The sequence below is a fragment of the Danio rerio genome, chromosome 6 (genome assembly GCF_049306965.1).
Source record: "Danio rerio strain Tuebingen ecotype United States chromosome 6, GRCz12tu, whole genome shotgun sequence".
Classification (NCBI taxonomy): Eukaryota; Metazoa; Chordata; class Actinopteri; order Cypriniformes; family Danionidae; genus Danio; species Danio rerio.
The window spans coordinates 54,731,856-54,753,527 of NC_133181.1; the positions used below are offsets into that span (position 1 = coordinate 54,731,856).

The window sequence follows — 21,672 nt, forward strand, 5'->3', positions numbered from 1 at the left end:
TTCTTGATAACTTCAGGCCACCGTTTTTGATCTAGCAACAACCCTGTTTTAAGACAGAAACAAGACATATTTATTCACAAATTGTTTATTCGGATATCAGACCAATGTTGAAACAAAACGATACAAGAGCAAAGCATTACCAACTGGTATTAAAGCATTTTAAAACAACTGCTACTGATTGGCTTCGAAACCTACTACTCCTGCATGGATGTCTGACACCTTAACCACTGTACTATGTTACTTGAAGGATTCCACTTTCACAAAGTGGGGTTTAATCCCTCAATTTGTTCAATCGTTCTTTGCTGAAGCTGTTTCAGTGCAATATATATAAAAAATGACCACTAAATGTCACTGTAGAGTGAGGTTTCGAAACGTTTCGAAGCTTCGACACATTTGCTTCGACTGTTTCAGTGTTTCACGAAGCCTCGCTTTGCCCACCACTACTCTTAACCGCTCTATCACGGTCTCTCACATCATTAAACTGGTAAAATAGATCGGGCAGTCAGATGGGTAGCACATCGCACAAAAACATGTATACAATTATATACAATCGATTATGAAAACGATTGACACGTAGCTCCGCAGAAAGAAAGATGGTTCGTTTTGTCGCGCGCACGTGACAGGTACCCCCTGCAGTGAGCTATGGAAGTAAATTGCGCATGCGCCAGAAGCTTTTAAGGCGCATGCGCCAACAAGAAGGGCACGCATCAACGCAAAACTAAGAATTTTGTATTAGTTCAACGAAATATTTTAAGTTTTTCACATTGAAGCACCATATTTGTTGAACAAACTAACTATTATTTGTCAGCATTTCAAATGAAAATATTTAAATTCAGTTAACTTATTAATCTTTGTTCAGAGGACTTTTTGAAAGTTGGCGTTTTTACAGTGCATTATTCCTTCCTCAAGCACATGTGTAAATATTAGATTTATTCAGCTATAACGTTAATTGCATTGGCATGTTTATCTGACGTTTTCCCAGCTTGTAGTAGCAATTTCCGTGAGATTATCATTCATTTGCGGGCATCCGGGAGTGTCTATGCATTTGAGGGATACTCCCGCAACTTCCGGGAGACTTGGGATGTCTGACATTAAGCAGCAAAACAAGCCTTTTTAAACGTCTAAAAATGAATTGGAGTGAATGAGACTGGAAGTCTCCAGCCAAAAAGAGTCAAATGGCTGCGCCCTCTCGTACACAGAGAATAAGGTGAATACAGTTGGATATATGGTTGTTTGTGAGATCTACAGGATTACTATGCAGTTGCTATGGTATTTTGGTCAGTTGCTAGTGTGTTCTGGGCAGAGATTCAGCAAAAAATTTAAAAATAAATGAAAGGTAACACTTTATTTTAGGGTAGAATTTATGCTATTAACAAACCAACTAAGACTATTAGCTCAATAAACTACTAATAAGCTGCTTATTAATAGTTAGTAAGGTAGTAGTTGTGTTTACGTTTTGGGTAAGGTCACAGATAAGAATTTTTCCAACACAAATAAAGTTAAACTTTAGTTAAATTTCAGTTTAAATTTACACTGAAATAAATGACACTTTGAACCAACTTAAAAAGATAGAGTAATTTGTTATCATTTAACTTCGGTCTAAACTATCAAATTTTATTTAATCTTAAATTAGTGGCTCCACGGTGGCTCAGTGGTTAGCATGGTTGCCTCACAGCAAGAAGGTTAACTAGGCAAATTAAGCAGGTCGCACACTGCATGCTCCGCTTGAGTCGTGGTTGGGTGCCGTACACTGTCGCCGACTTGCGGCGTCAGTGTGTTTACCCTGATTGAAACCTTTGTTTAGAATTCTAAAATGCATGGCGATGCGTGGTGGGTTGCGGTGCGTCGCCAAGCACCACATCTGGTGTGTGATCCCCTTTAGGGTAATCAGGCAAATCATTAGGTGCGTCCCAAGTCGCATACTTGTGCACTATTCCACACCCTTTTGTAGTATAAATAGGGTAAGTAGTGCATTTACACCGAAAACTCTAAAAATAATAAGTGCACTTTAATTAACCGGATGATGCACTCATTCGACCGGTAAAACGTGTGTAATGATGGACATTCACGCACTCAACAACCGCAGCTTTGCTCACATAGAGGAAGGGGCGGAGCTTTCGAGCGCACATGTCAGATAACTTTATTTGTTTTGCAGTGGTGGGAGTAACGAATTACAACTACTCACGTTACTGTAATTAAGTACATTTTTGGGGTAATTGTACTTTCATGAGTAGAATTTTAAGCCTGTAATTTTACTTGTACTTGAGTACAAATTAAGCTGAGTAATCTACTTTGTTACTTTTAAAATCACAATTCGTTACAGAGTACTGTAAATAAATTAATATTTCAGCCAAGCACTGACCAGCATTTCGGTAGCCAATAAAAAAAGCTGATCTTAACGGACCAATAAAAAGCCTGGTACATTATTTGAACCGAAAAACAAGTTCAGGCTACTGCAGATTTACGTGACCGTCATCATACAGTCACAAAGTTATCAATTACATATGGAGATTTAAGACAGAAGAAATGAGGAAGAAATAGCAGAGGATGAATGCCCATTGCCACACCTGGAGGAGCTGTTAACCTACAGGTACATAGGGAAAAAAGGGGACAGCTGTGCTGATGTGAATAGCTGGTATCATCTAAAATGCTAATTAAATGTATGCCCAAAACTGGAATATCGCATAAAAGACTGCAAATAAAGCAGCGTTTCTGTCCAACAAGTCAAAGAGAACAAAATTGCCACCTGATTAACTGGCGACAAATATCAAAAGTAAAAACAGAATTAGCATCAGTAGGAGCAGCTGCATGAATAAATTATCTTCATTTAATAAGTGACTTGCGCATCAGAAGGCAATCCTGCACGCAGTGAACGCGCGCTGGAAGGCGCGAGACACGAGCTGCTTTTCCACTATCGTGCCAAACCGTTCTAAGAACACTTCGGTACGGTTACGGTTGTTTCTCCACTGAGCCTGGAACGGCGCGGCACGATTACAAACCGTTCTCGGCCCGGAATTCTCGGCACGGTTAGACAACCGTGCTGAACTGTGCTGACAGATTCTGTGTGTTGACGTCGCGACTCGGTTGCTAAGCTACCACAGCTGGCTCAGCAGAAGCGCGCTAGTCATCAGACATCCTCAATAAACTACAGTACATTCAATATAAAATAATGATCCAGGTCTAAACGATACAGATTTGAAAAGGGTTTTAAAACCATAGAGTAGTCTCTGGCAGAGAAGTGAATAACTCCTCACATTCTTACGAAGATATTTTATTCATTAAAGTTATTATTTTATTGACTTGAATACAGACCTACTTCGCCTGCCTGAATGTGAGTTTATTGCACGCAGCGCTGTATTTCACAGCACAAAACTCGCTCTGATCCGGGAGAGCGACTTGCGCTGCTGACTTTTTTTTCCTGCTGCGCATCGAATAAAGCGAATAAAGTCACGCTCAGCATCGTCGATGTCCAAATTCCACAACAACATCACTATATCCATGGAACACGAACTTGCAGACTCTTTTAACAACGAGGAAATAATTGCACTTTTTAATTCAAAGCCAGGACAGCTTGTTAATACCGGCGAGACCACCTGAAGGACGGCGTGTTCGTGTTGTAATGTCGGCCGTCCAAAAGACTTTGCTTGAAAGCTTTACGGAGCGGCACTGTAACTGTCCAAGGTACTGTTGTATGATTTATATTACAGCATATGCACTAATAAATAAGTCAAAAGAATGAATGAATTAAATAAATATGGATTCTTGAATGTCAGTATTGCTTTTACTCAAAAAATATCAATACGTTTTTACAAATGTTTTATAAAAATAAAATGAGCAATTTTCTTCATTTCAGCTATAGGCAATTATATGATTCAGTTTTACATAAGTTATATGACATTTATGAGGCATGTAACATGTTTCTGTGTTTTTTTTTGTTTTTGTTGTGGTGATCTTTAATATAGCTACGCAAATATTTTCTAAAACGTCTAGCAATAATTCGCCTACAGCTTGTTAGTTAATTATGAACACAAAAATAATTATTATAATAAAAATAAAAGGATCAAAATAAAAAGATAATAGAGCAGCATTTTGCTAAATATAATAGTGCTTTATATGCTTTGAATCCTGCGATATATGTGTTGTTTCATATTCGTTTTTTATTTCACTTGCTGCATTCGTTATTTAATGTTTGAATAGTAAAACAAATAACAGCCATCGCTTAATTGGTTTCATTTTACCATCAAAATGTAGTATATTTTATATCATTATCAACTTTTGATATAAAAACGCAGTGTAGTTTAATTAATTGTTAAAAATGAAATAATTTATGTGCTGTGTTTTTATTAGTGAAAGTGCCCGCTCACTTTTGACAAGGCCTGTCCAAAATTATATTTCTGCCACGATAATGCAAATGCACTATTATTGTTGTCTTATCATTGTTTATTTTTCTGTTATGTTCAGAGATTTTAAATATTATTTATTTCCCCTTCAATTATTTTCAATCATCACGTTACATTTTGGTAATTTTCCCTCCAAATAAAATTTAGCCAGAGCTGCGCAACATATAAATAAATAGGGGTGCACATTTAGCACCCCTATTTGATAGAGCGGCATAACAGTGTTTAGTCACATGGTTGCTTTTGCTTTTATGAAAAAAAAAAGAAATAAATAGTTTCGGCTCTTATTTAACTTTAATTGAACAAAGGGAGCCGTTTACATTGCGTTACCAAGGCAACTACTGATGCGTTTTGTGTAATGTTTTAAAGAGCTTTGTCGCAGCACGACAGTGGAAAATGAAACCGTATCCGTGCTGTCTGGCCCGGTTTGGCACGGAATGGAACAGTTCTGTTTAAAGAACGATTCAGCACGATAGTGGAAAAGCGGCTACGGAGTGCAGGCACTCTTGACAATTCTGGAGGTCATTAATACAATATAATACTGAAATGGTTGAGGCGGTTTAAAATGACCAAAACAACACTTTAGATGTTACAATGTGCTTAGCCTGCTGGTTTGTCCATTCACACACATTTTCAAAATATATGCGCATTATAGCGTTTCCATCAACCGTTTTTATGTGCATATCCAAAAAGCGCAAAAAAGGTGGATGAAACCTGCCCTCTGCTGTACCATCCGGCTTACACAGGGTTTCCGTGGGGTCTTAAAATGTCTAAAATATAAACATCTAAATTTTAGGCCTTAAAAAGTCTCAAGTTCGCTGTTCTAGGTCTGAAATATGTTTGCACAGGTCTTATTTTTCCGATGTACATGTAACGCTACTCCTAATGCTCATTTAATTTTTTTTGTTGTTGCTTGGTTTCGTGGTGGTGTAGTTCTTTATTTCACTATTCCTATTGTAATTTGCAGTATTAAAACTACAAATAAGAAAAGACCAGCATGCAATAGCTCAGTGCGCGCGGCGAATGTGACGTCATCGCCGTGTTTGCGGAGGTTAACTTTGGACGCGCGCGACATGATTTCGGGTGAACAGTTCGCGCGGCGCCGCGCTTGATTCGAGTTGAATTTAAATCACTTTGAAGAGATTTTGTCTGTAACAGTACGACTGTACAGACATCTTAACTATCCGACCATGCGTGATCAGCATAGAGATGACCAGATGACCAATAATTCTTGGCTAGAAATTGCAACAGCCATGGAAAGGAAGTGTTTTGTTAAAGTTTGGAAAAACCTGGGGGATAAGTTTGTTACAACAAAAAAGAGGCTATGGCAAAAGTGGAGACCCAGGTGGTTTTAAGATTACAGAATATGTTTTTTCACCATTTATTGGTTTTAAACTGATGTATCATTTTGAAGTTAAAGCAATGTAACAAAAATTAAGTAACAAATTAAGTATTTGATAACTGGAAAAGAATATATGAGCCCATCGGCTTACAGTGTACTCATGCTTAATTTCTAGGCTTTATTGGTGATGATGGACAGGATTGTTGGACCATTATTGCCTTTTCAGCTCATTAGTAGAGGACAGAAACTAGCCAGACAATAATGTGTCAATTGTTGAGTGGGCAAAAAATAATATATATATATTTTTTTGCTATTATTCTTGCCAGAATAAAAAAACAATTGTAGAGTAACCCATGTTCTGTTGTCATTGATATTTAACTTTAATAGGTAGAACTGTCTGAGATATGAACACAAGTGAGTGATGCATCAAACTCTAATTTAAAAAATCTTGAATAGTTATAAAACTTTATAATCATTCATTAATTTTCTTTTTGGCTTAGTTCCTTTATTAATCTGGGGTCGCCACAGCGGAATGAACCGAATGATTTATCAGCATATGTTTTACACAGCGGGTGCCCTTCCAGCTGCAACCCATTCTCATTTACAACAACAGACAATTTAGCTTACCTAATTCACCTAAAATGCATGTCTTTGGACTGTAGGGGGAAAACCGGAGCATCTTGAGCAAACCCACGCAAACACGGGGAGAACATGCAAACTTCACACAGAAATGCCAACTGACCCAGCCAAGGCTTGAACCAGCGACCTTTTTGCCTTGAGTCGAGAGCGCTACCCACTGCCCCACCGCGTCACCCAACTTTGTAATCATAATCAATTATAAAAATAATGAAAAATAATTATTTTTAAAATCTTGAACAATATTAAAGATATGACGTAGTTCTGAAAACGTTTTACTTCTGTTTATCCGTCTGACTTTACAGTGAGGTTTCTTTTGACTGGCCCCTGATGTTTTAAAGAATATCACAATGACGAACACGTCTAGTATTAAAGCCTCATCCATTTCGTGAGGTGCGCGCACAGTCAGCGGAGGTGTGCAATGCGGAGCCAGGCGAAAGTATAAATCAGCCTCAAAATGTTTGTTTCTTTGTTTTTTTGTTCCTGCACTTAAATGGTGCATCTAACCTGTCTTCAGTACTGTTCTATTTAAATAATTTTATTTTACCACAAATTTAGTGTTTTTGCATTTTCTCTTGCATGCTTTTGATATTGTGATATAGGTCTTAAATTTAATACTTTATGGTCTTAAAGAGGTCTTAAAAAGTCTTAAATTTGACATTATGATATCTGCAGAAACCCTTTTTTTAAGACTTCAATCTATAATCTAAAAAAAAAACATTATGGTAAGAAGACATAACTTAATTTGTGTGATATTATATTTATTAATAATATGTTTAGGCACTAGGCAGTGTTGTTCTGTGGTTTCTGACGGTTCAGTTCGCGAATTAGGTAATTAACAAAGTTTCTCCATAATTTGCAAGTGTTTTTTTTTTATTTATTACATCATCTATTGATCGTACAGATAAAAGAGGCATCATTTGAAATGATAAAAAGTCGTGCATTTGTGCATATTTCTGTTATCTTTATACTCAAAATAACAAAACATTGTTTTTGTAAAATAATCATGGTGCGCAGTGGGTATTGTTATCGCCTCAAAGTAAAAAGTTTGTTGGTTCAAGCCCTGGCTGAGTCAGTTGGTGTTTCTGTGTGGAGTTTGCATGTTTTCGCCATGTTGGCGTGGGTTTCCTCTATAGGTGCTCTATAATTATTATCTATAATTAATGCTGTTTACACAGTTTTAAAAGTGTTTATAGCATCTTTAAATGTGTTATGTAAAATGTGTTTTACTGCCTGGATCTTGTCTGACTCCGCATTTATGGATAATTCCACCAATACCGCCAAGCTAAAAAAGTAATTTGTAATTTTGTAATTTGAGTAGTTTTTACGAAGAGTAATTTGTACTTTTACTTGAGTACTTTTTAACACCAGTACTTTTACTTGTAATTGAGTACAATTTCAGCAATGTAACAGTACTTGTAATTGAGTACAATTTTTTTGTACTCTTACCACCACTGTTGTTTTGGTTGGTGAGAGCAGTGTTCTCCTACGAGAGCGGTTATAGCACCTCCTGATGGTGAATACGGTTATACTCATGGCAGGTATTATTTGATACTTTGGTCATTTATTTCACTGATTTGGGAACCGTCAAACATCTTCAGGGAAACAGTTTGAATTTCCGCTAAGTAAAAAAGCTTTAGTGTTTACTTTGGGACGACACTATAAACATGTACTATGCTGTTGAGTGTGTAGGTGCATGAGTACTTAGTGCATAGTGTTTAGTGTGTGATTTGGGATGCAGCTCTTGGATAACAATGGTTTGTTCTGTAGACACCTGAAAAAATATTGTGTAATGGGGCTAATAGTTGTGACCTTAAAATGTTCTTTTTTTTTTTTTTTAATAACCTGTTTTTGTTCTAGCCAGAATAAAACAAATTTCATTTTCCAGAAGAGAAAATATTACAGGAACTACTGTGAAAAATTGCTCTGTTAACCATCATTTGGGAAATATTTGAAAAAGAAAAAAAATCACAGAAGGGCTAATAATTTTGACTTCGACTGTATGTCATCTCCACCAGTCATCTGGAGAGTAAGGTGTTGGTCCTGGAGTCACAGCAGAGGACAGAGCTGGAGGACATGAGGGAGGAGAAGGAGCGACTGCAGGACCTGGTGAAGAGACAGACGGCCGCCATTACGGCTCTAGAGAGACAGCTGAGAGCGGCCAGCAGCAATAACTCAGCCCTGCAGAAACAGCATCAGCAGCTCATGAAGTCTGTACACACACTTATTGGCATGGTGTCTTCTGGGACAGGTAAGAAAAAACATTCTGTCATCTGAAGTTTGTGAATATGATAGTTGAGTTTGAGAAAGATTGACCAATAAGTTTGCTGTTTTTGGAGCCTTTTGATCACTTCTTTCTTTTTTTATTTGCATTTTCTATACTGTCCCAACTTTTTTTGACTTGGGGTTGTATAGCTAACAACATTCAAAAATGTGCTATGGGAATTTCTTAAAGAATAATTTGTGTAAACATTTTAAATGTATGTATGATGTTAGGTTACTTGTCTGTTAATGATGGACACGCCGGTTCTTGCTCAGACAACAGCTTTTGGTGGCAGATACGATTCTTAACATTTTTAACATTTTTAACAGAACAAGTATTTTGATTAATATTAAATTACATTTTGGGCTGCACAGTGGTGCTGTGAGGTAGCACGATCGCCTCACAGCAAGAAGGTCGCTGGTTCGAGCCTCAGCTGGATCAGTTGGCATCTCTGTGTGGAGTTTGCATGTTCTCCCAGTCTTCACGTGGATTTCTTCCAGGTGCTTCGCTTTCCCCCATAGTCCAAAGACATGCGCTATAGTTGAATTGGGTAAGCTAAAGTGTCTGTAGTGTATGAGTGTGAATGAGAGTGTATGAATGTTTCCCAGAGATGGGTTGCAGCTGGAAGGGAATTCGCTGCGTAAAACATATGCTGGAAAAGTTAGCAGTTCATGCCGCTGTGGCGACCCCAGATTAATAAAGGGACTAAGCTGAAAAGAAAATGAATGAATGAATGAATAAATGACATTTTTCAGTTTCCTCCAAGTCAAAACTATAATTTGACCAGTGGGTCGCTCAACGTCACATAGCTGCAGCTATATTTACGTTGTGGTGAATCAAAACTAGTACAATAATGAGCGAACAACTCTTTACAGACGATTCTGTTTTTCAAATGAATCATTTAGGTTAAAACACATGAAGTGAAACAGTCTGAATCAGCATTCAATAGCCGCGTTTCCACTATCGCGCATAAAGCGAGCGAGCCAGGGCAAGCCAAGGCCAGTGGGGTTTCCACTGTCACTTCCAGGTGCTAATCGGGCCAAAGCGGGGCTTTCTTGGGGCCAGAAGCCGGCCTTTTTCGGCCGCTGAATACCTTGGGCCAAAGAGGGCCAGCTGGGGCTTCAGGGCGGAGTGAAATGAGAAGCGGGCACAGTTTTCCCACCGCAATAACCGCAAATATTGGAAAGAAAACATCTAGCTTTATAAGCTCGGGTCTTTTTGCGCATGATCGCGCTTATGTTTCCCTTTTAAATGTAAGGCTGTTGCATAAAATAATAAAGTAGTTTTAATTTATAAGTGACTTTTCTTTGCTGCTTCCTCCTTGATATAGCGCATAAAAAATCTTTAAACCATATTAAATGCACAGCAGACAGTAAAGGTTTTCGAAAGTTTTTGTCAAGTTTAAAGGGTGTGTTTGTGCGCATTTAGATGCCTGCATGTGAATGTGAGACCAGGCAAAAGAGCGCTCCCTTCACAGCTCTGTTGATGCCGCGAGCGCTTTTTTTTTCTTATATTTTTTATTGTGTATTTATTTTAGAGATAATACACTATATGAATACAACAGAAAGAGATAAAACTTTACAACTTTACAAACTTTTTGTGTCCTCTTTTGTAGGCTCAACACAATATTGTCATATCTTGATAAAATAGCCTAAGCTATATTGAAATAATTTAAAGAATTACAAATATCGGATATAATAAAATCACAATAAATAAACCAATATAAAACTAACAAAAGCTAGCTAGAACAATTTAGGTACTATATACAAATCCAACTTTTTTAAAGCCATTTTAAACTTTAGTTTTTCAAAAGCCTGTCTGAAAAAAAGATTTTAGATATTTTCTAAAAACAATAAACACCAGAGAAGGTTTTAAATATTATTTATATAGTATTTGGATATGAAAATATTAATCAAATCGTGCAAACAGAGCATTTTGATTAATATTAAATTAATGATGAGTGAAAGCAGAAATGAGGCAACCTTTTTTTCAAAATGTGTTCTGTGTCCTCAAACAAGTGTTTGTTTTTATATGACGTGGTAAAATTAAAAAAGGAAATTTTAAATACTTGAAGAGCTTTATTAGTGCATAGCTGCTGAGTGCAATGAAATATAGACTATATTTTATTACTTGCTCTTATGTGCTGAAATACTGAACACTTTCCTTTTATAAAATTTAGTCTATTTTTATAACACTTATTAATGAAAAAAGAATTATAATTTTGCCTTAAAATAAAACATCCATTTATTATTTGCAATAAAGGACAAGATTTTCCTTCTGATTTCATTCAGATTATAAGTTTCATTCCACCTGCATTATTATCATCAGCTCAAGAAGTTGGTTATATCAAATACAGACGCGCACGCGATCGCAAGCAAGAAAGCGAAACCGCTCGTGCTTTAAACTGGCTCGTAAAAACTACGGGGCACAGGGTAGAATCTGATCTTCTTCTGGGTTTTGTGGCTGTTAATCAAGACAACGACAAGGTTTGTTTGAGCTCGGGTCGACCATGGCTCGTTATTATATGTAAATATTATTACAGTATAATGTCTCGGCTGTGTATCTAAAACATGGCGGTTCCTTTGTTTTCATTCTGGCTTGTCGCGTGAGCGAATGACATATTTCTGTAAACCAATAGCGTTCAGCTGCGCGTCTAGCTCTGCCTTTTGGTACCCTTGGTACCCTTTGCAAAGGGTGACCAAAAAGTTGTACGATACAGTTTGATTCGGTGTGCCATGTGACAGTGGAAACGGCCATAAAACCGTACCGAATCGTACCGTACCATACCATTATACTTTCATATTGTTTTTTAGCTGTATGCGATTAAAGTAATTTTTTAAGTTGGTTCTAAGTCATTTTTTTCAGTGTAAGACGTATTTGTTTAGGTCTTTTGAGGAAATAATCAACTCGGGCTCATTGTGGAAACGTAACCCCGTGGACGTTTCTGCAGACCGCGAGATACATCCCGGGAGGTACGTATTCGAGCGCTTTTTGTTTTCGCGGATCCACGTTTGCACCCGCGCCGTTCTCGCGCGAAAAACTGCCAGATCGGCCGAGCTGGCCGCCCTCCTCTTCCTCCTCCTCCTTTCCTAAATCCGAGCGACGGTTTGCAAAAGCCGTCCAGAAAAAAAAAAGCAAAAGCCCTCATATTCGATTTCGACCGCATTTTCGGATCCCGCCACATTCTCGCCCTTATTTTTCAGATTCTGTTTTTCATCTTACCTGATTTCTTGATCCGCTGTTCCCCTGACTCGATCCTGGTCGTCGTCCCCGCGGCCGGCTCCTCCTCCTCCGGGGCCTCCGCTCCGCCGACGCAACACTGTGAGCGAAGCGGACAAACTGGTTGCTTCGGGAAAGCCCTCCACTCGGAGGCGAGCCGTCGGCCGGCGAGCGCGAAGAGGAGGAGTGGAGCGGCGCCACACCGCCCCGCAGCGTTCGCTCAAAAAAAACTAAACGCGGACGTACGTACCTCCGGCCACGTAAATCACGGTCTCCAGAAACGTCCGCGGGGCTATGTTTCCAGAATGAGCTTGAGTTGAAAATATTTATGCTTGTTTATTCATGATTCGGGTTTTAAATTTATAAATTGAAACTTGCTAATGTTAATTGTGCTTCGCTGATCCGATCTGACCTCATTTTTGATTACGAGGTCAGGTTACTTGTCTGAGAATGACAGACATGTCTGATTCTTGCTCATGCGACAGCTTTTAAATCTGGTGGCAGATTCGATTCTTAACATGACCTGAAAGTTGTGGTTAATTAACAGTGACACTAATGATAAATGGAGCCGCCGTGATTCATGGAGAGAGGGGGATAAGCTCTCGCTAGTGATGTCTTTGGCAGCGAGCTCTCGTGTCTTGGATGAAGTTCACATGCGTCACAACATACACTGATAAGCTAAATCAAGACTGCAGCATTTTATACGGACAGAAGACATGACAGATTATAAATGAAGAACCGAATGTACCCAATGTTAAAAATAAACACTCTCTCAGATGCACCATGAACAAAGCAGCGATTAAATGACTCATTTCGAAAGTAGATCACTGCGGACTTCATATTTGAAAAGTTGAGGTCACATAATTAATTTAAATCTGGTTCCTTTCACAGTAGAAGCCACATCGTTTTTGTTGTCACACTGTGTGGCGAATTCACAAGACAAATTGAGCATGTGAGGTTTCTGCACAAAAATCCACATCGTTTATCATTGAGTCATACATATATTATTAATTAGTCTTTTTTAAGTATGATTGAGATTTGTTTTAATTGTTTAAAGGTCCCATGAAATTAAAATATAATGTTTTAGATGTTAGTATTAGTACTGTTAATTTTTAGGATATCTATAAGCCAGTATCTGCCACAGCCATGTCACTCTGCAGCCCAAGACCAGTTACTCACTGAAGCTAAGCAGGGCTGAGCCTGGTCAGTACCTGGATGGGAGACCACTAGGGAACACTAGGTTGCTGTTGGAAGTGGTGTTAGTGAGGCCAGCAGGGGGCACTCAACCTGTGGTCTGTGTGAGTCCTAATGCACCAGTAAAAGTGAAGGGGACACTACACTGTCAGTGGGCGTTGTCTTTCGGATGAGACGTTAAACCGAGGTCCTGACTCTCTGTGGTCATTAAAAATCCCATGGCACTTCTTGTGAAAGAGCAGGGATGTAACCCCGGTGTCCTGGCCAAAGTCCCTCTATCGGCCCTTACGATCACCGAATTGGCTCTATCACTGTCTCTCCTCTCCACCAATAGCTGATGTGTGGTGAGCGCACTGGCGCCGTTGTCATGTGGCTGCCGTCGCATCATCCAAGTGGATGCTGCACACTGGTGGTGGTGTGAAGAGACCCCCCCCCCTCATGATTGTGAAGCGCTTTGGGTGTATGGCCATACACAATAAATGCGCTATATAAATACACATTACATTACATTACATTACATAGTACGCACCAAAACAGTGCCAAAATTTGCATTTAGAAGATTTAAAAACTGATATAAACATGTAGGGCTTGTCACTAAAATGTTCACGTTTACTCATATTTCAGTTTTTCATCAAATCGTGACCAATTTAAAGCTCTCTAGTATCAGACATGCCCTTCTCCCTTTAAGATGACATGATGCTCGATTGGTGCTAATGGGCCCAATGTGTGAAAATATCCCCTAGACCATTACACCACTACCATCAGCCTGAACTGTTTATACAAGGCTTGGTGGATCCATGCTTTCATGTTGTCGACGCCAAATTCTGACCCTACAATCCGAATGTCGCAGCAGAAATCGAGACTCATCAGACCAGTCAATGTTTTTCCAATCTTCTATTGACCAATTTTGGTGAGCCTGTGTGAATTGTAGCCTCAGTTTCCTGTTCTTAGCTGACAGGAGTGGCACCCGGTGTGGTCTTCTGCTGCTGTAGCCCATCCACCTCAAGGTTGGACGTGTTGTGCATTCAGAGATGCTCTTCTGCATACCTCGGTTGTCAAGAGTGGTTATTTAAGGTACTGTTGCCTTTCTATCAGCTGGAACCAGTCTGACCATTCTCCTCTGTCTCTCTGGCATCAACACAGCATTTGTGCCCACAGAACTGCAGCTCACTGGATATTTTCTGCAGGTTCTTGAATACTCAGACCAGCCCATTTGGCACCAACAACCATGCCACATTCAAAGTCACCTAAATCAGCTTTCTTCCCCATTCTGATGCTTGATTTGAACTGCAGCAGATCATCTTTATCATGTCTACATGCCTAAATGCATTGAGTTGCTGCCATGTGATTGGCTGATTAGAAATTTGCATTAACGAGCAGTTAGACAAATATACCTAATAAAGTGGCCTGTGTGTATATTTCGGTTGAGATTACATCAGACGTTGTATGAAAATGCACATTTCAAAGCACTTCATTGAACCTTTAACAATTGTTTTTTTTTTTTAATTTTCCATGATATGATGTTAGTTGATTAGTAGTTATTTAAGTATGATTTATATTTCTTTTTTCAGTAACACTTTAGTGTTACTAGTTTTTATTATTTATTAGTGGCTTATTAGCTTTCTATTATTAAGATATTAGCTGTTCATTAGTACTTTTTTGTAGTAATATTACTTAAAATTAAAAAAATTATAAAAAGCTAGTAGTTTACTGAGGGCACAATTCTATTTAATGGCTTATCATTAGTGGGAATTGTACCGTAAAGCAAAGTGTGGTGCTATGTTTTTATTTCAGTTCAGGTAATGATTTCTTTTTTTAAACATTCTACCTGTAATATGACGTTAGTTACAATATGAATCAGTGTTATTTTAGATCGTCACCAATATTTATTAATGTATGTTTTATATATTTTCTGTTTTTGTTTTAACTTTAGATATGTTTTAGATATTTTATTGTGTTTTTTACAGCTTTTTTTACTTAATCATTATTATTATTTGTTTTTATTTATTTTTTTATTTTGCTTGTTTTTTAACAGGGACAATACACTTGACATTGTTATACAAAGACAACCAATGTCAATTGGTTGTAATGTTTTATTTATTTATATATTTATTTATTTATTTATTTATTTATTTATTGTTATTATTGTTTTTTATTATTAGTATTATTTTATTATTGTTAACATTATTTTATTATTAGTAATATTTTATAGTTATTATATTATTATAATTATTTATTAATAACAATAATAATAATAATAATAGTTATTATTATTATTATTTATATTATTATTTTATTATTAATATTATTTTATAATAATAATAATTATTATTATTATTATTATTTCATTATTATTATTTTATTATTATTATTATTATTATTATTATTATTATCGCTATGGTAACATTTTACAATGGGGCTGTATTAATTATTGTTAGTTAATTTATTTACAAACAAACAATGAACAATACATTTATTGCCATATTTATTAATTTTGCTTTAATTAATGAAAATAAAATTCTTCAATGTTATAGTTCATGTTAACACACAGTGCATTAACTAATGTTTACAAACATGAATTTGGATTTTAATAATACTTTAGTAAATGTTGAACTATGATTAATCAATAATGGTGGTTTAGTGGTTAGCACTGTCAGCTCACAGCAAGAAGGTCGCTGGTTCGAGTCCCGGCTGGACCAGTTGGCATTTCTGTGTAGAGTTTGCATGTTCTCCCTGTGTTGGGTTTCCTCCGGGTGCTCCAGTTTCCCCCACAGTCCAAAGACACGCACTGTAGATGAATTGAATAAACTAAAATAGTTGTAGTTTATGAGTGTGTGTTTGAATGAAAGTGTGTATGGGTGTTTCCCAGTACTGGGTTGCAGCTGGAAGGCATCTGCTGTGTAAAACATATGGTGGAATAGTTGGCAGTTCTTTCCGCTGTGGTGATCCCTGATGAATAAGGGACTAAGCTGAAGGAAAATGAATGAAAGTATTGGGCATTCTTAGTTCACATTAGTAAATATGTTAACTAACATTAACTAATGAAACCTTATTATGGAGTGTGTCACCATTATTATTATTCATTTATTCATTTTCTTGTTGGCTTAGTCCCTTTATTAATCCGGGGTCACCACAGCGGAATGAACCGCCAACTTATTCAGCAAGTTTTTTTATGCAGCGGATGCCCTTCCAGCTGCAACCAGGCAGGGAGAACATGCAAACTTCACACAGAAACACCAACTGAGCCGAAGTTCGAATCAGCGACCCAGCGACCTTCTTGCTGTGAGGCGACAGCACTACCTACTGCGCCACTGCCTCGTCAATTATTTTTATTTTATTTGTATTTTTTTCACAGTTTATTTTAAGTGAACTAAATTAAGGCTGTATTCAAATAAGAGTATCCTAGTACTTGTACGAATACACTTTCAGCTATGCCACAATGGCCTTTTGTTGGCTCTTCCTTGCCTTCCTTCTAAACTATGAATCTCAGAGCGTCTGTATTTCTCCCTGACAGGCATTACGCCAAATGAGCAGCGTTTCCGAGACTGTGCTGAGGCCTATAAATCCGGTCACAACACCAGCGGCGTCTACCACATTTACATCGGAGACATGACGGAGCCAACCAAGGTGTGGGATGCGTTCTTTCACAAGTATGGGGAATCAGTGCGATATATCCTGGCTGTGACATACAGAATGAGGAACAGCTTAAATGTAAGAGAGTGAGACTGAGACGTATCGTATGCTTCTGACAGGTCTTCTGTGATATGGTGACAAGTGGAGGTGGCTGGACTGTATTCCAGCACAGAGCCAATGGAAGTGTGAACTTCCAGAAAGGCTGGAAAGACTACAAGCTGGTGAGTGGATATATTACATTCTAATGTGTATTATAGAGCTTCATTGCAACCATCTAGTATTGAATAGCAACATCCTACAATACCTTGGCAACCTTACAGAATAGCCTAGAAACCACACACAACACCATAGCAACCATCCAAAAAACCCATTGCAACCATCCAGAACACCTTAGCAGCCATTTCCAATCCCTTAGTAACCAGTTTCTCAGGCCTAGAAACTGGCCTAGCAACCACCCAGAATGCATTAGCTACTCCTTAGTAACCATTCAGAATACTCCAGAAGCCCCTTAGTAACCATTCAGAACAGCTTAGCAACCACTTAGAATATCTTAACAACAACTTATAACTCCTTAGTAACCATTTAGAACAGCCCACCAAGCACCCACAATCCCTTTGTAACAACCCAGAACATCCTAGAAATCACCCCAAACTCCTAAGCAACCACTCAACAACCCCTTAATAACAACTCAGAACATCATAGCAACACCTTAGTAACCAACATTTTAGCATTATTCCTGAATATTGTACCTTTACAACTACCCACAACCCTTTTGTAACAACCCAGAACAGTCTAGCAACCACCCAAAAGTCTTAGCAACCACTCAGCAACACCTTAGTAACCACCCAGAACACCCTAGCAACACCTTAGTTACCAACACCTTAGCATTATTCTTGAATACTGTACCTTAACAACTACCCACAACCCCTTTGTAACCACCCTGAACACTGTAGCAACCACCCAAAACCTCTTAGTAAACACTCAACAACCCCTTGTTAACCATTTATAACACCCTAGCAACGCCTTAGTAACCAACACCTTATCCCTGAATACTGTACCTTAACAATTACCCACGATCCCTTATTATCAAGCCAGAACATACTAGAAACTGCCCAAAAATCCTAAGGAACTACTCAACAACCCCTTAGTAACCATCCAGAACACCCTAGCAACACCTTAGTAACCAACACCTTAGCATTATTCCTGAATACTGTACCTTAACAACTACCCACAGCCCCTTAATAACAACCCAGAACACTCTAGCAACCACCCAAAACCCTTTAGCAACCACTCAACAACCTTGTAGTAACCATTCAGAACATCCTAGCAGCACCTTAGTTTCCAACATCGTATCCTTATTCCTGAATACCTTAACAACTACCTGCAACCCTTTAGTAACCATTCAGAATACCCTAGCAACCAACACACCTACAACCTACAACACCTTGTAAACTCATTAAATACCTTAGCAACCACATAACCCATTTATATAGATTCAGAACACCCCAACAACACCTTTATAAATAAACACCTTAATATTATATCTGAATACTGTACCTTAACAACTACCCACAACCCCATAGTGACAACCCCGAACAACCTAGCAACACCTTAGCAACATCTTAGCATTATTTCTGAATACCTTAACAACTTCCAACAACCTCTTAGTAATTATCCAGAACACCCTAGCAACACCATAATAACCTACACCTTAGCATTATTCCTGAATACTATACCTTATCAACTTAGTAACCACCTAAAACACATTGGAAACTAACGAAATACCCTAGCAACCATCATTAATCCTTTGGAATCATCCATTATGCCCTAGCAACAACTCAGAACAGCCTAGCAACCATCCACACTCCCATAGAGCACTTTATCATGCCACTTTCTAGACAAATACCACTCTTTACTTTTGTAGATGGTAATAAAAATTTATTGATTATGTTTAGAGAATATGTTTATATATTTTTTGTAGTATAGATTTTGCACAACTCTGATGACATAAGCTCCAAATCCAGCCAAAGCACAATGAAGCAGCGAGGCTAAAATTGTACATGACAGATTGGCATCATTGGCAGTTGCTTGTACAATCTGTATTAAATAGCGCCACTTTTTGCTGATTTTTTCAGAGCTGAAATATGCAGAATTGGAGCAGCAAGCAGTAAAAATCAATAGTGCAATTTTCAGCCTTTTGTTCATCTTGCCAAAAGTCATTGTGAGCCTTTCTTTCTCTAAAACACTATAAAGGATGAGACCCTTTTCTGGGAAACAAATAATAAAAGACTAACAATGTGCCTATTTATTTTAAGAAATCCAAACAGCTGTCTTGCATCTACTTTTGTGTTTCAGTCATAGCTGAGTAAGCTAAATTCCCCCTTAATATCGAAAAATACCCATACATTGCCTCTGTTTTTAAATAAATGACATTTTCTTAAGGATAACAACAACCTCAGTCAATGCTAAAAACTATAGACAGCACTATTATTGTAATAATAAAGGTTCTTCAACAAACTCAGTACTATTTGCACAATCTTTTAGTATGAATGTGCACTGTTACACCCTTAAAATGGTAGTTTACCCAAAACTAACAATTCAGTCATCATTTACTCACTGTTTACTTCGGTAACACTTTTTAATGACTACACACTATAAATCATTTATTAAGCATTAACAAATAGTGGATTCATTATCTGTTAAGCATTAACTCTACATCAGTAAGCGTTAGTAAGCAGTTTATAAATGCAGCTACAAATGCTGCATTCTTGACTAACAAACATATTTAAAATGTGCTTAATAATTGTGTTTTCATACTTAGTTAATGATTTATTTTTCATTACTAAATTAAGTATCGCATTATTTACAAACCAGTTGTATTTAAGAGTAGTTGAGGGTTTTTAGGATCATTCAGAATGAGCTATTAAATGATTAATAAACTGTTGAAATCAACGTTTATATGTCTTATTATTTAGGCATATATTAATGGTCACTATGTATGTTAATAAATGCTTTATTAACTCAACTTCATGCAGTTTTGTGACCTAATCTAAAATGATAACTATTTATCCTTTATAAATCCCTTATAAATGACTATTAAAGGCTCAGTTAAACTCTAAACAGGTAAAATGTCATTATTCATTCCAATTCATTTAAAGATACACAAATGAAACTGTACTACAAATGAAAAATAAATCTTTGCAACCTGATCTAAAATAAAATCACTGTAGAGTTTAAACATTGCATCTTACTATATTGTTAAATTATTATATTGTTGTTATTGTTGTTTTATCCAGTTTTATGTTGTATTTTGACAATTCTGTAATTTGGCCCTGTTTAAACTTTACAGTAATTTTACTTTTTAGAAAAGATTGCAAAGATTATAGTTCATTTGATTCTAAGCCTTTAATAGTCATTTATAAGGGATTTATAAAGCATGAATAGTCCTCACGTTAGATTAGGTCACAAAACTGCATGAAGTTGAGTTAATCAAACATTTATTAGCATATTAGTTAACTATTAGAATATGCTTGAATAATAAGATATATAAATATTGTTTTCAATAGTTTATTAATCATTTTTTGACTCTAATTTAACTACTCTTAAATACAAACGGTTTGTAAATAATATGATACTTAATTTAGTAATGAAATATAAATCATTAACTAAGTATGAAAATACAATTATTAATCACATTTTATAGGTGCTAATGTCAAGAATAGAGCATTTGTAGCTGCAGTTTTAAACTGCTTACTAACATTTATTAATGTAGAGTTAATGCATAACAAATAATGAATTCACTAGATGCTAATGCTTAGTAAATGAATCATAGTGTGTAGTTATTATAAAGTGTTACCTTTACTTCTTACAAACCTGTTTGACTTTTTGTCATATGTTTACACACACATACACACACATACACGATGGCCAATTTAGTTTATCCAGTTGAACCGCCTCTGGCCACGCCCCTTCGCTGCGTGTGGTGAATGCGCGTAACCTGAAGCTAGTGATCTCACTAGCCCGGATGTATTTTTTTTTGTAGTCCCCAAACTTTGTTCGCTGTAAGCTTTGCTAAGCTAGCTTTGTAAAAGCCAGTGTCTCTCTTTACGTTGAACTTTGAGCGTCTTGCATTCAGAGATGTTGTTTATGTTCACACAGCTACATTGCACACCAACTAAAGTTTAAAATATGATATCGAAGTGGACCAAACCTTTAAAAGTGTTGTTATATGTTGTCCTCACAGGGATTTGGTGATCCTAGTGGAGAGCACTGGTTAGGTAATGAGGCCATTCACCTGATCACCAGTCAAGGCCAGTACTCCCTTCGAGTGGAACTGAAGGACTGGGAGGAGAACGGAGCATATGCACTGTATGACAAATTCCAGCTGACCAGTGAAAAACAGCAGTACAGGTATTATATACATAATACACAGCTGAAGACAAAATTATTATCTTGCAAAAATATAAATACATTTTTTTTTTTACCAATTTCCGTTTAACAGAGAGAATTTTTTTCAACACATTTCTAAACATACTAGTTTTAATAACTCATTTCTAATAAAAAAGTCAGAATTGTTTGCTCCCTTTTCATTTTTTTCTTTTTTTAAATCTTTCTTAAATGATGTTTAACAGAGCAAGGAAATTTTCACAGTGTGTCTGATAATATTTTTTCTTCTAGAGAAAGTCTTATTTGTTTTATTTTGGCTAGAATAAAAGCAGTTTTTAATTTTTTAAACACCATTTTCAGGTCAAAATTATTGTCCCCTTTAAGCTATATATTTTTTCGATAGTCTACAGAACAAACTATCATTATTCAATATTTTACCTAATTACCCTAACCTGCCTAGGTAACCTAATTAACCTAGTTAAGCCTTTAAATGTCACTTTAAGCTGTATAGAAGTGTCTTGAAAAATATCTAGTCAAATATTATGTACTGTCATCATGGCAAAGATCAAATAAATCAGTTACTGGAGATGAAGTATTAAAAC

General features: G+C 37.0%; 1 protein-coding gene across 2 annotated transcripts in view; it reads left to right on the forward strand.

The window, feature by feature from the left end:
* Positions 1-21,672, forward strand: part of angpt4 (angiopoietin 4) — a 259,011-nt gene that overhangs the window by 230,271 nt on the left and 7,068 nt on the right. The window contains exons 4-7 of one of the 2 annotated variants that reach the window (XR_012408236.1): positions 8,394-8,626; positions 16,566-16,701; positions 16,804-16,905; positions 20,928-21,094. Coding sequence is in view for 1 of the 2 variants with exons in the window: in XM_005166270.6 (XP_005166327.2) it covers positions 8,394-8,626; positions 16,566-16,678; positions 16,804-16,905; positions 20,928-21,094 (615 nt within the window). In the remaining variant the exon portion in view is untranslated. The remainder of the gene's footprint in view (positions 1-8,393; positions 8,627-16,565; positions 16,702-16,803; positions 16,906-20,927; positions 21,095-21,672) is intronic. The other variant, XM_005166270.6, reaches the window with a different exon arrangement.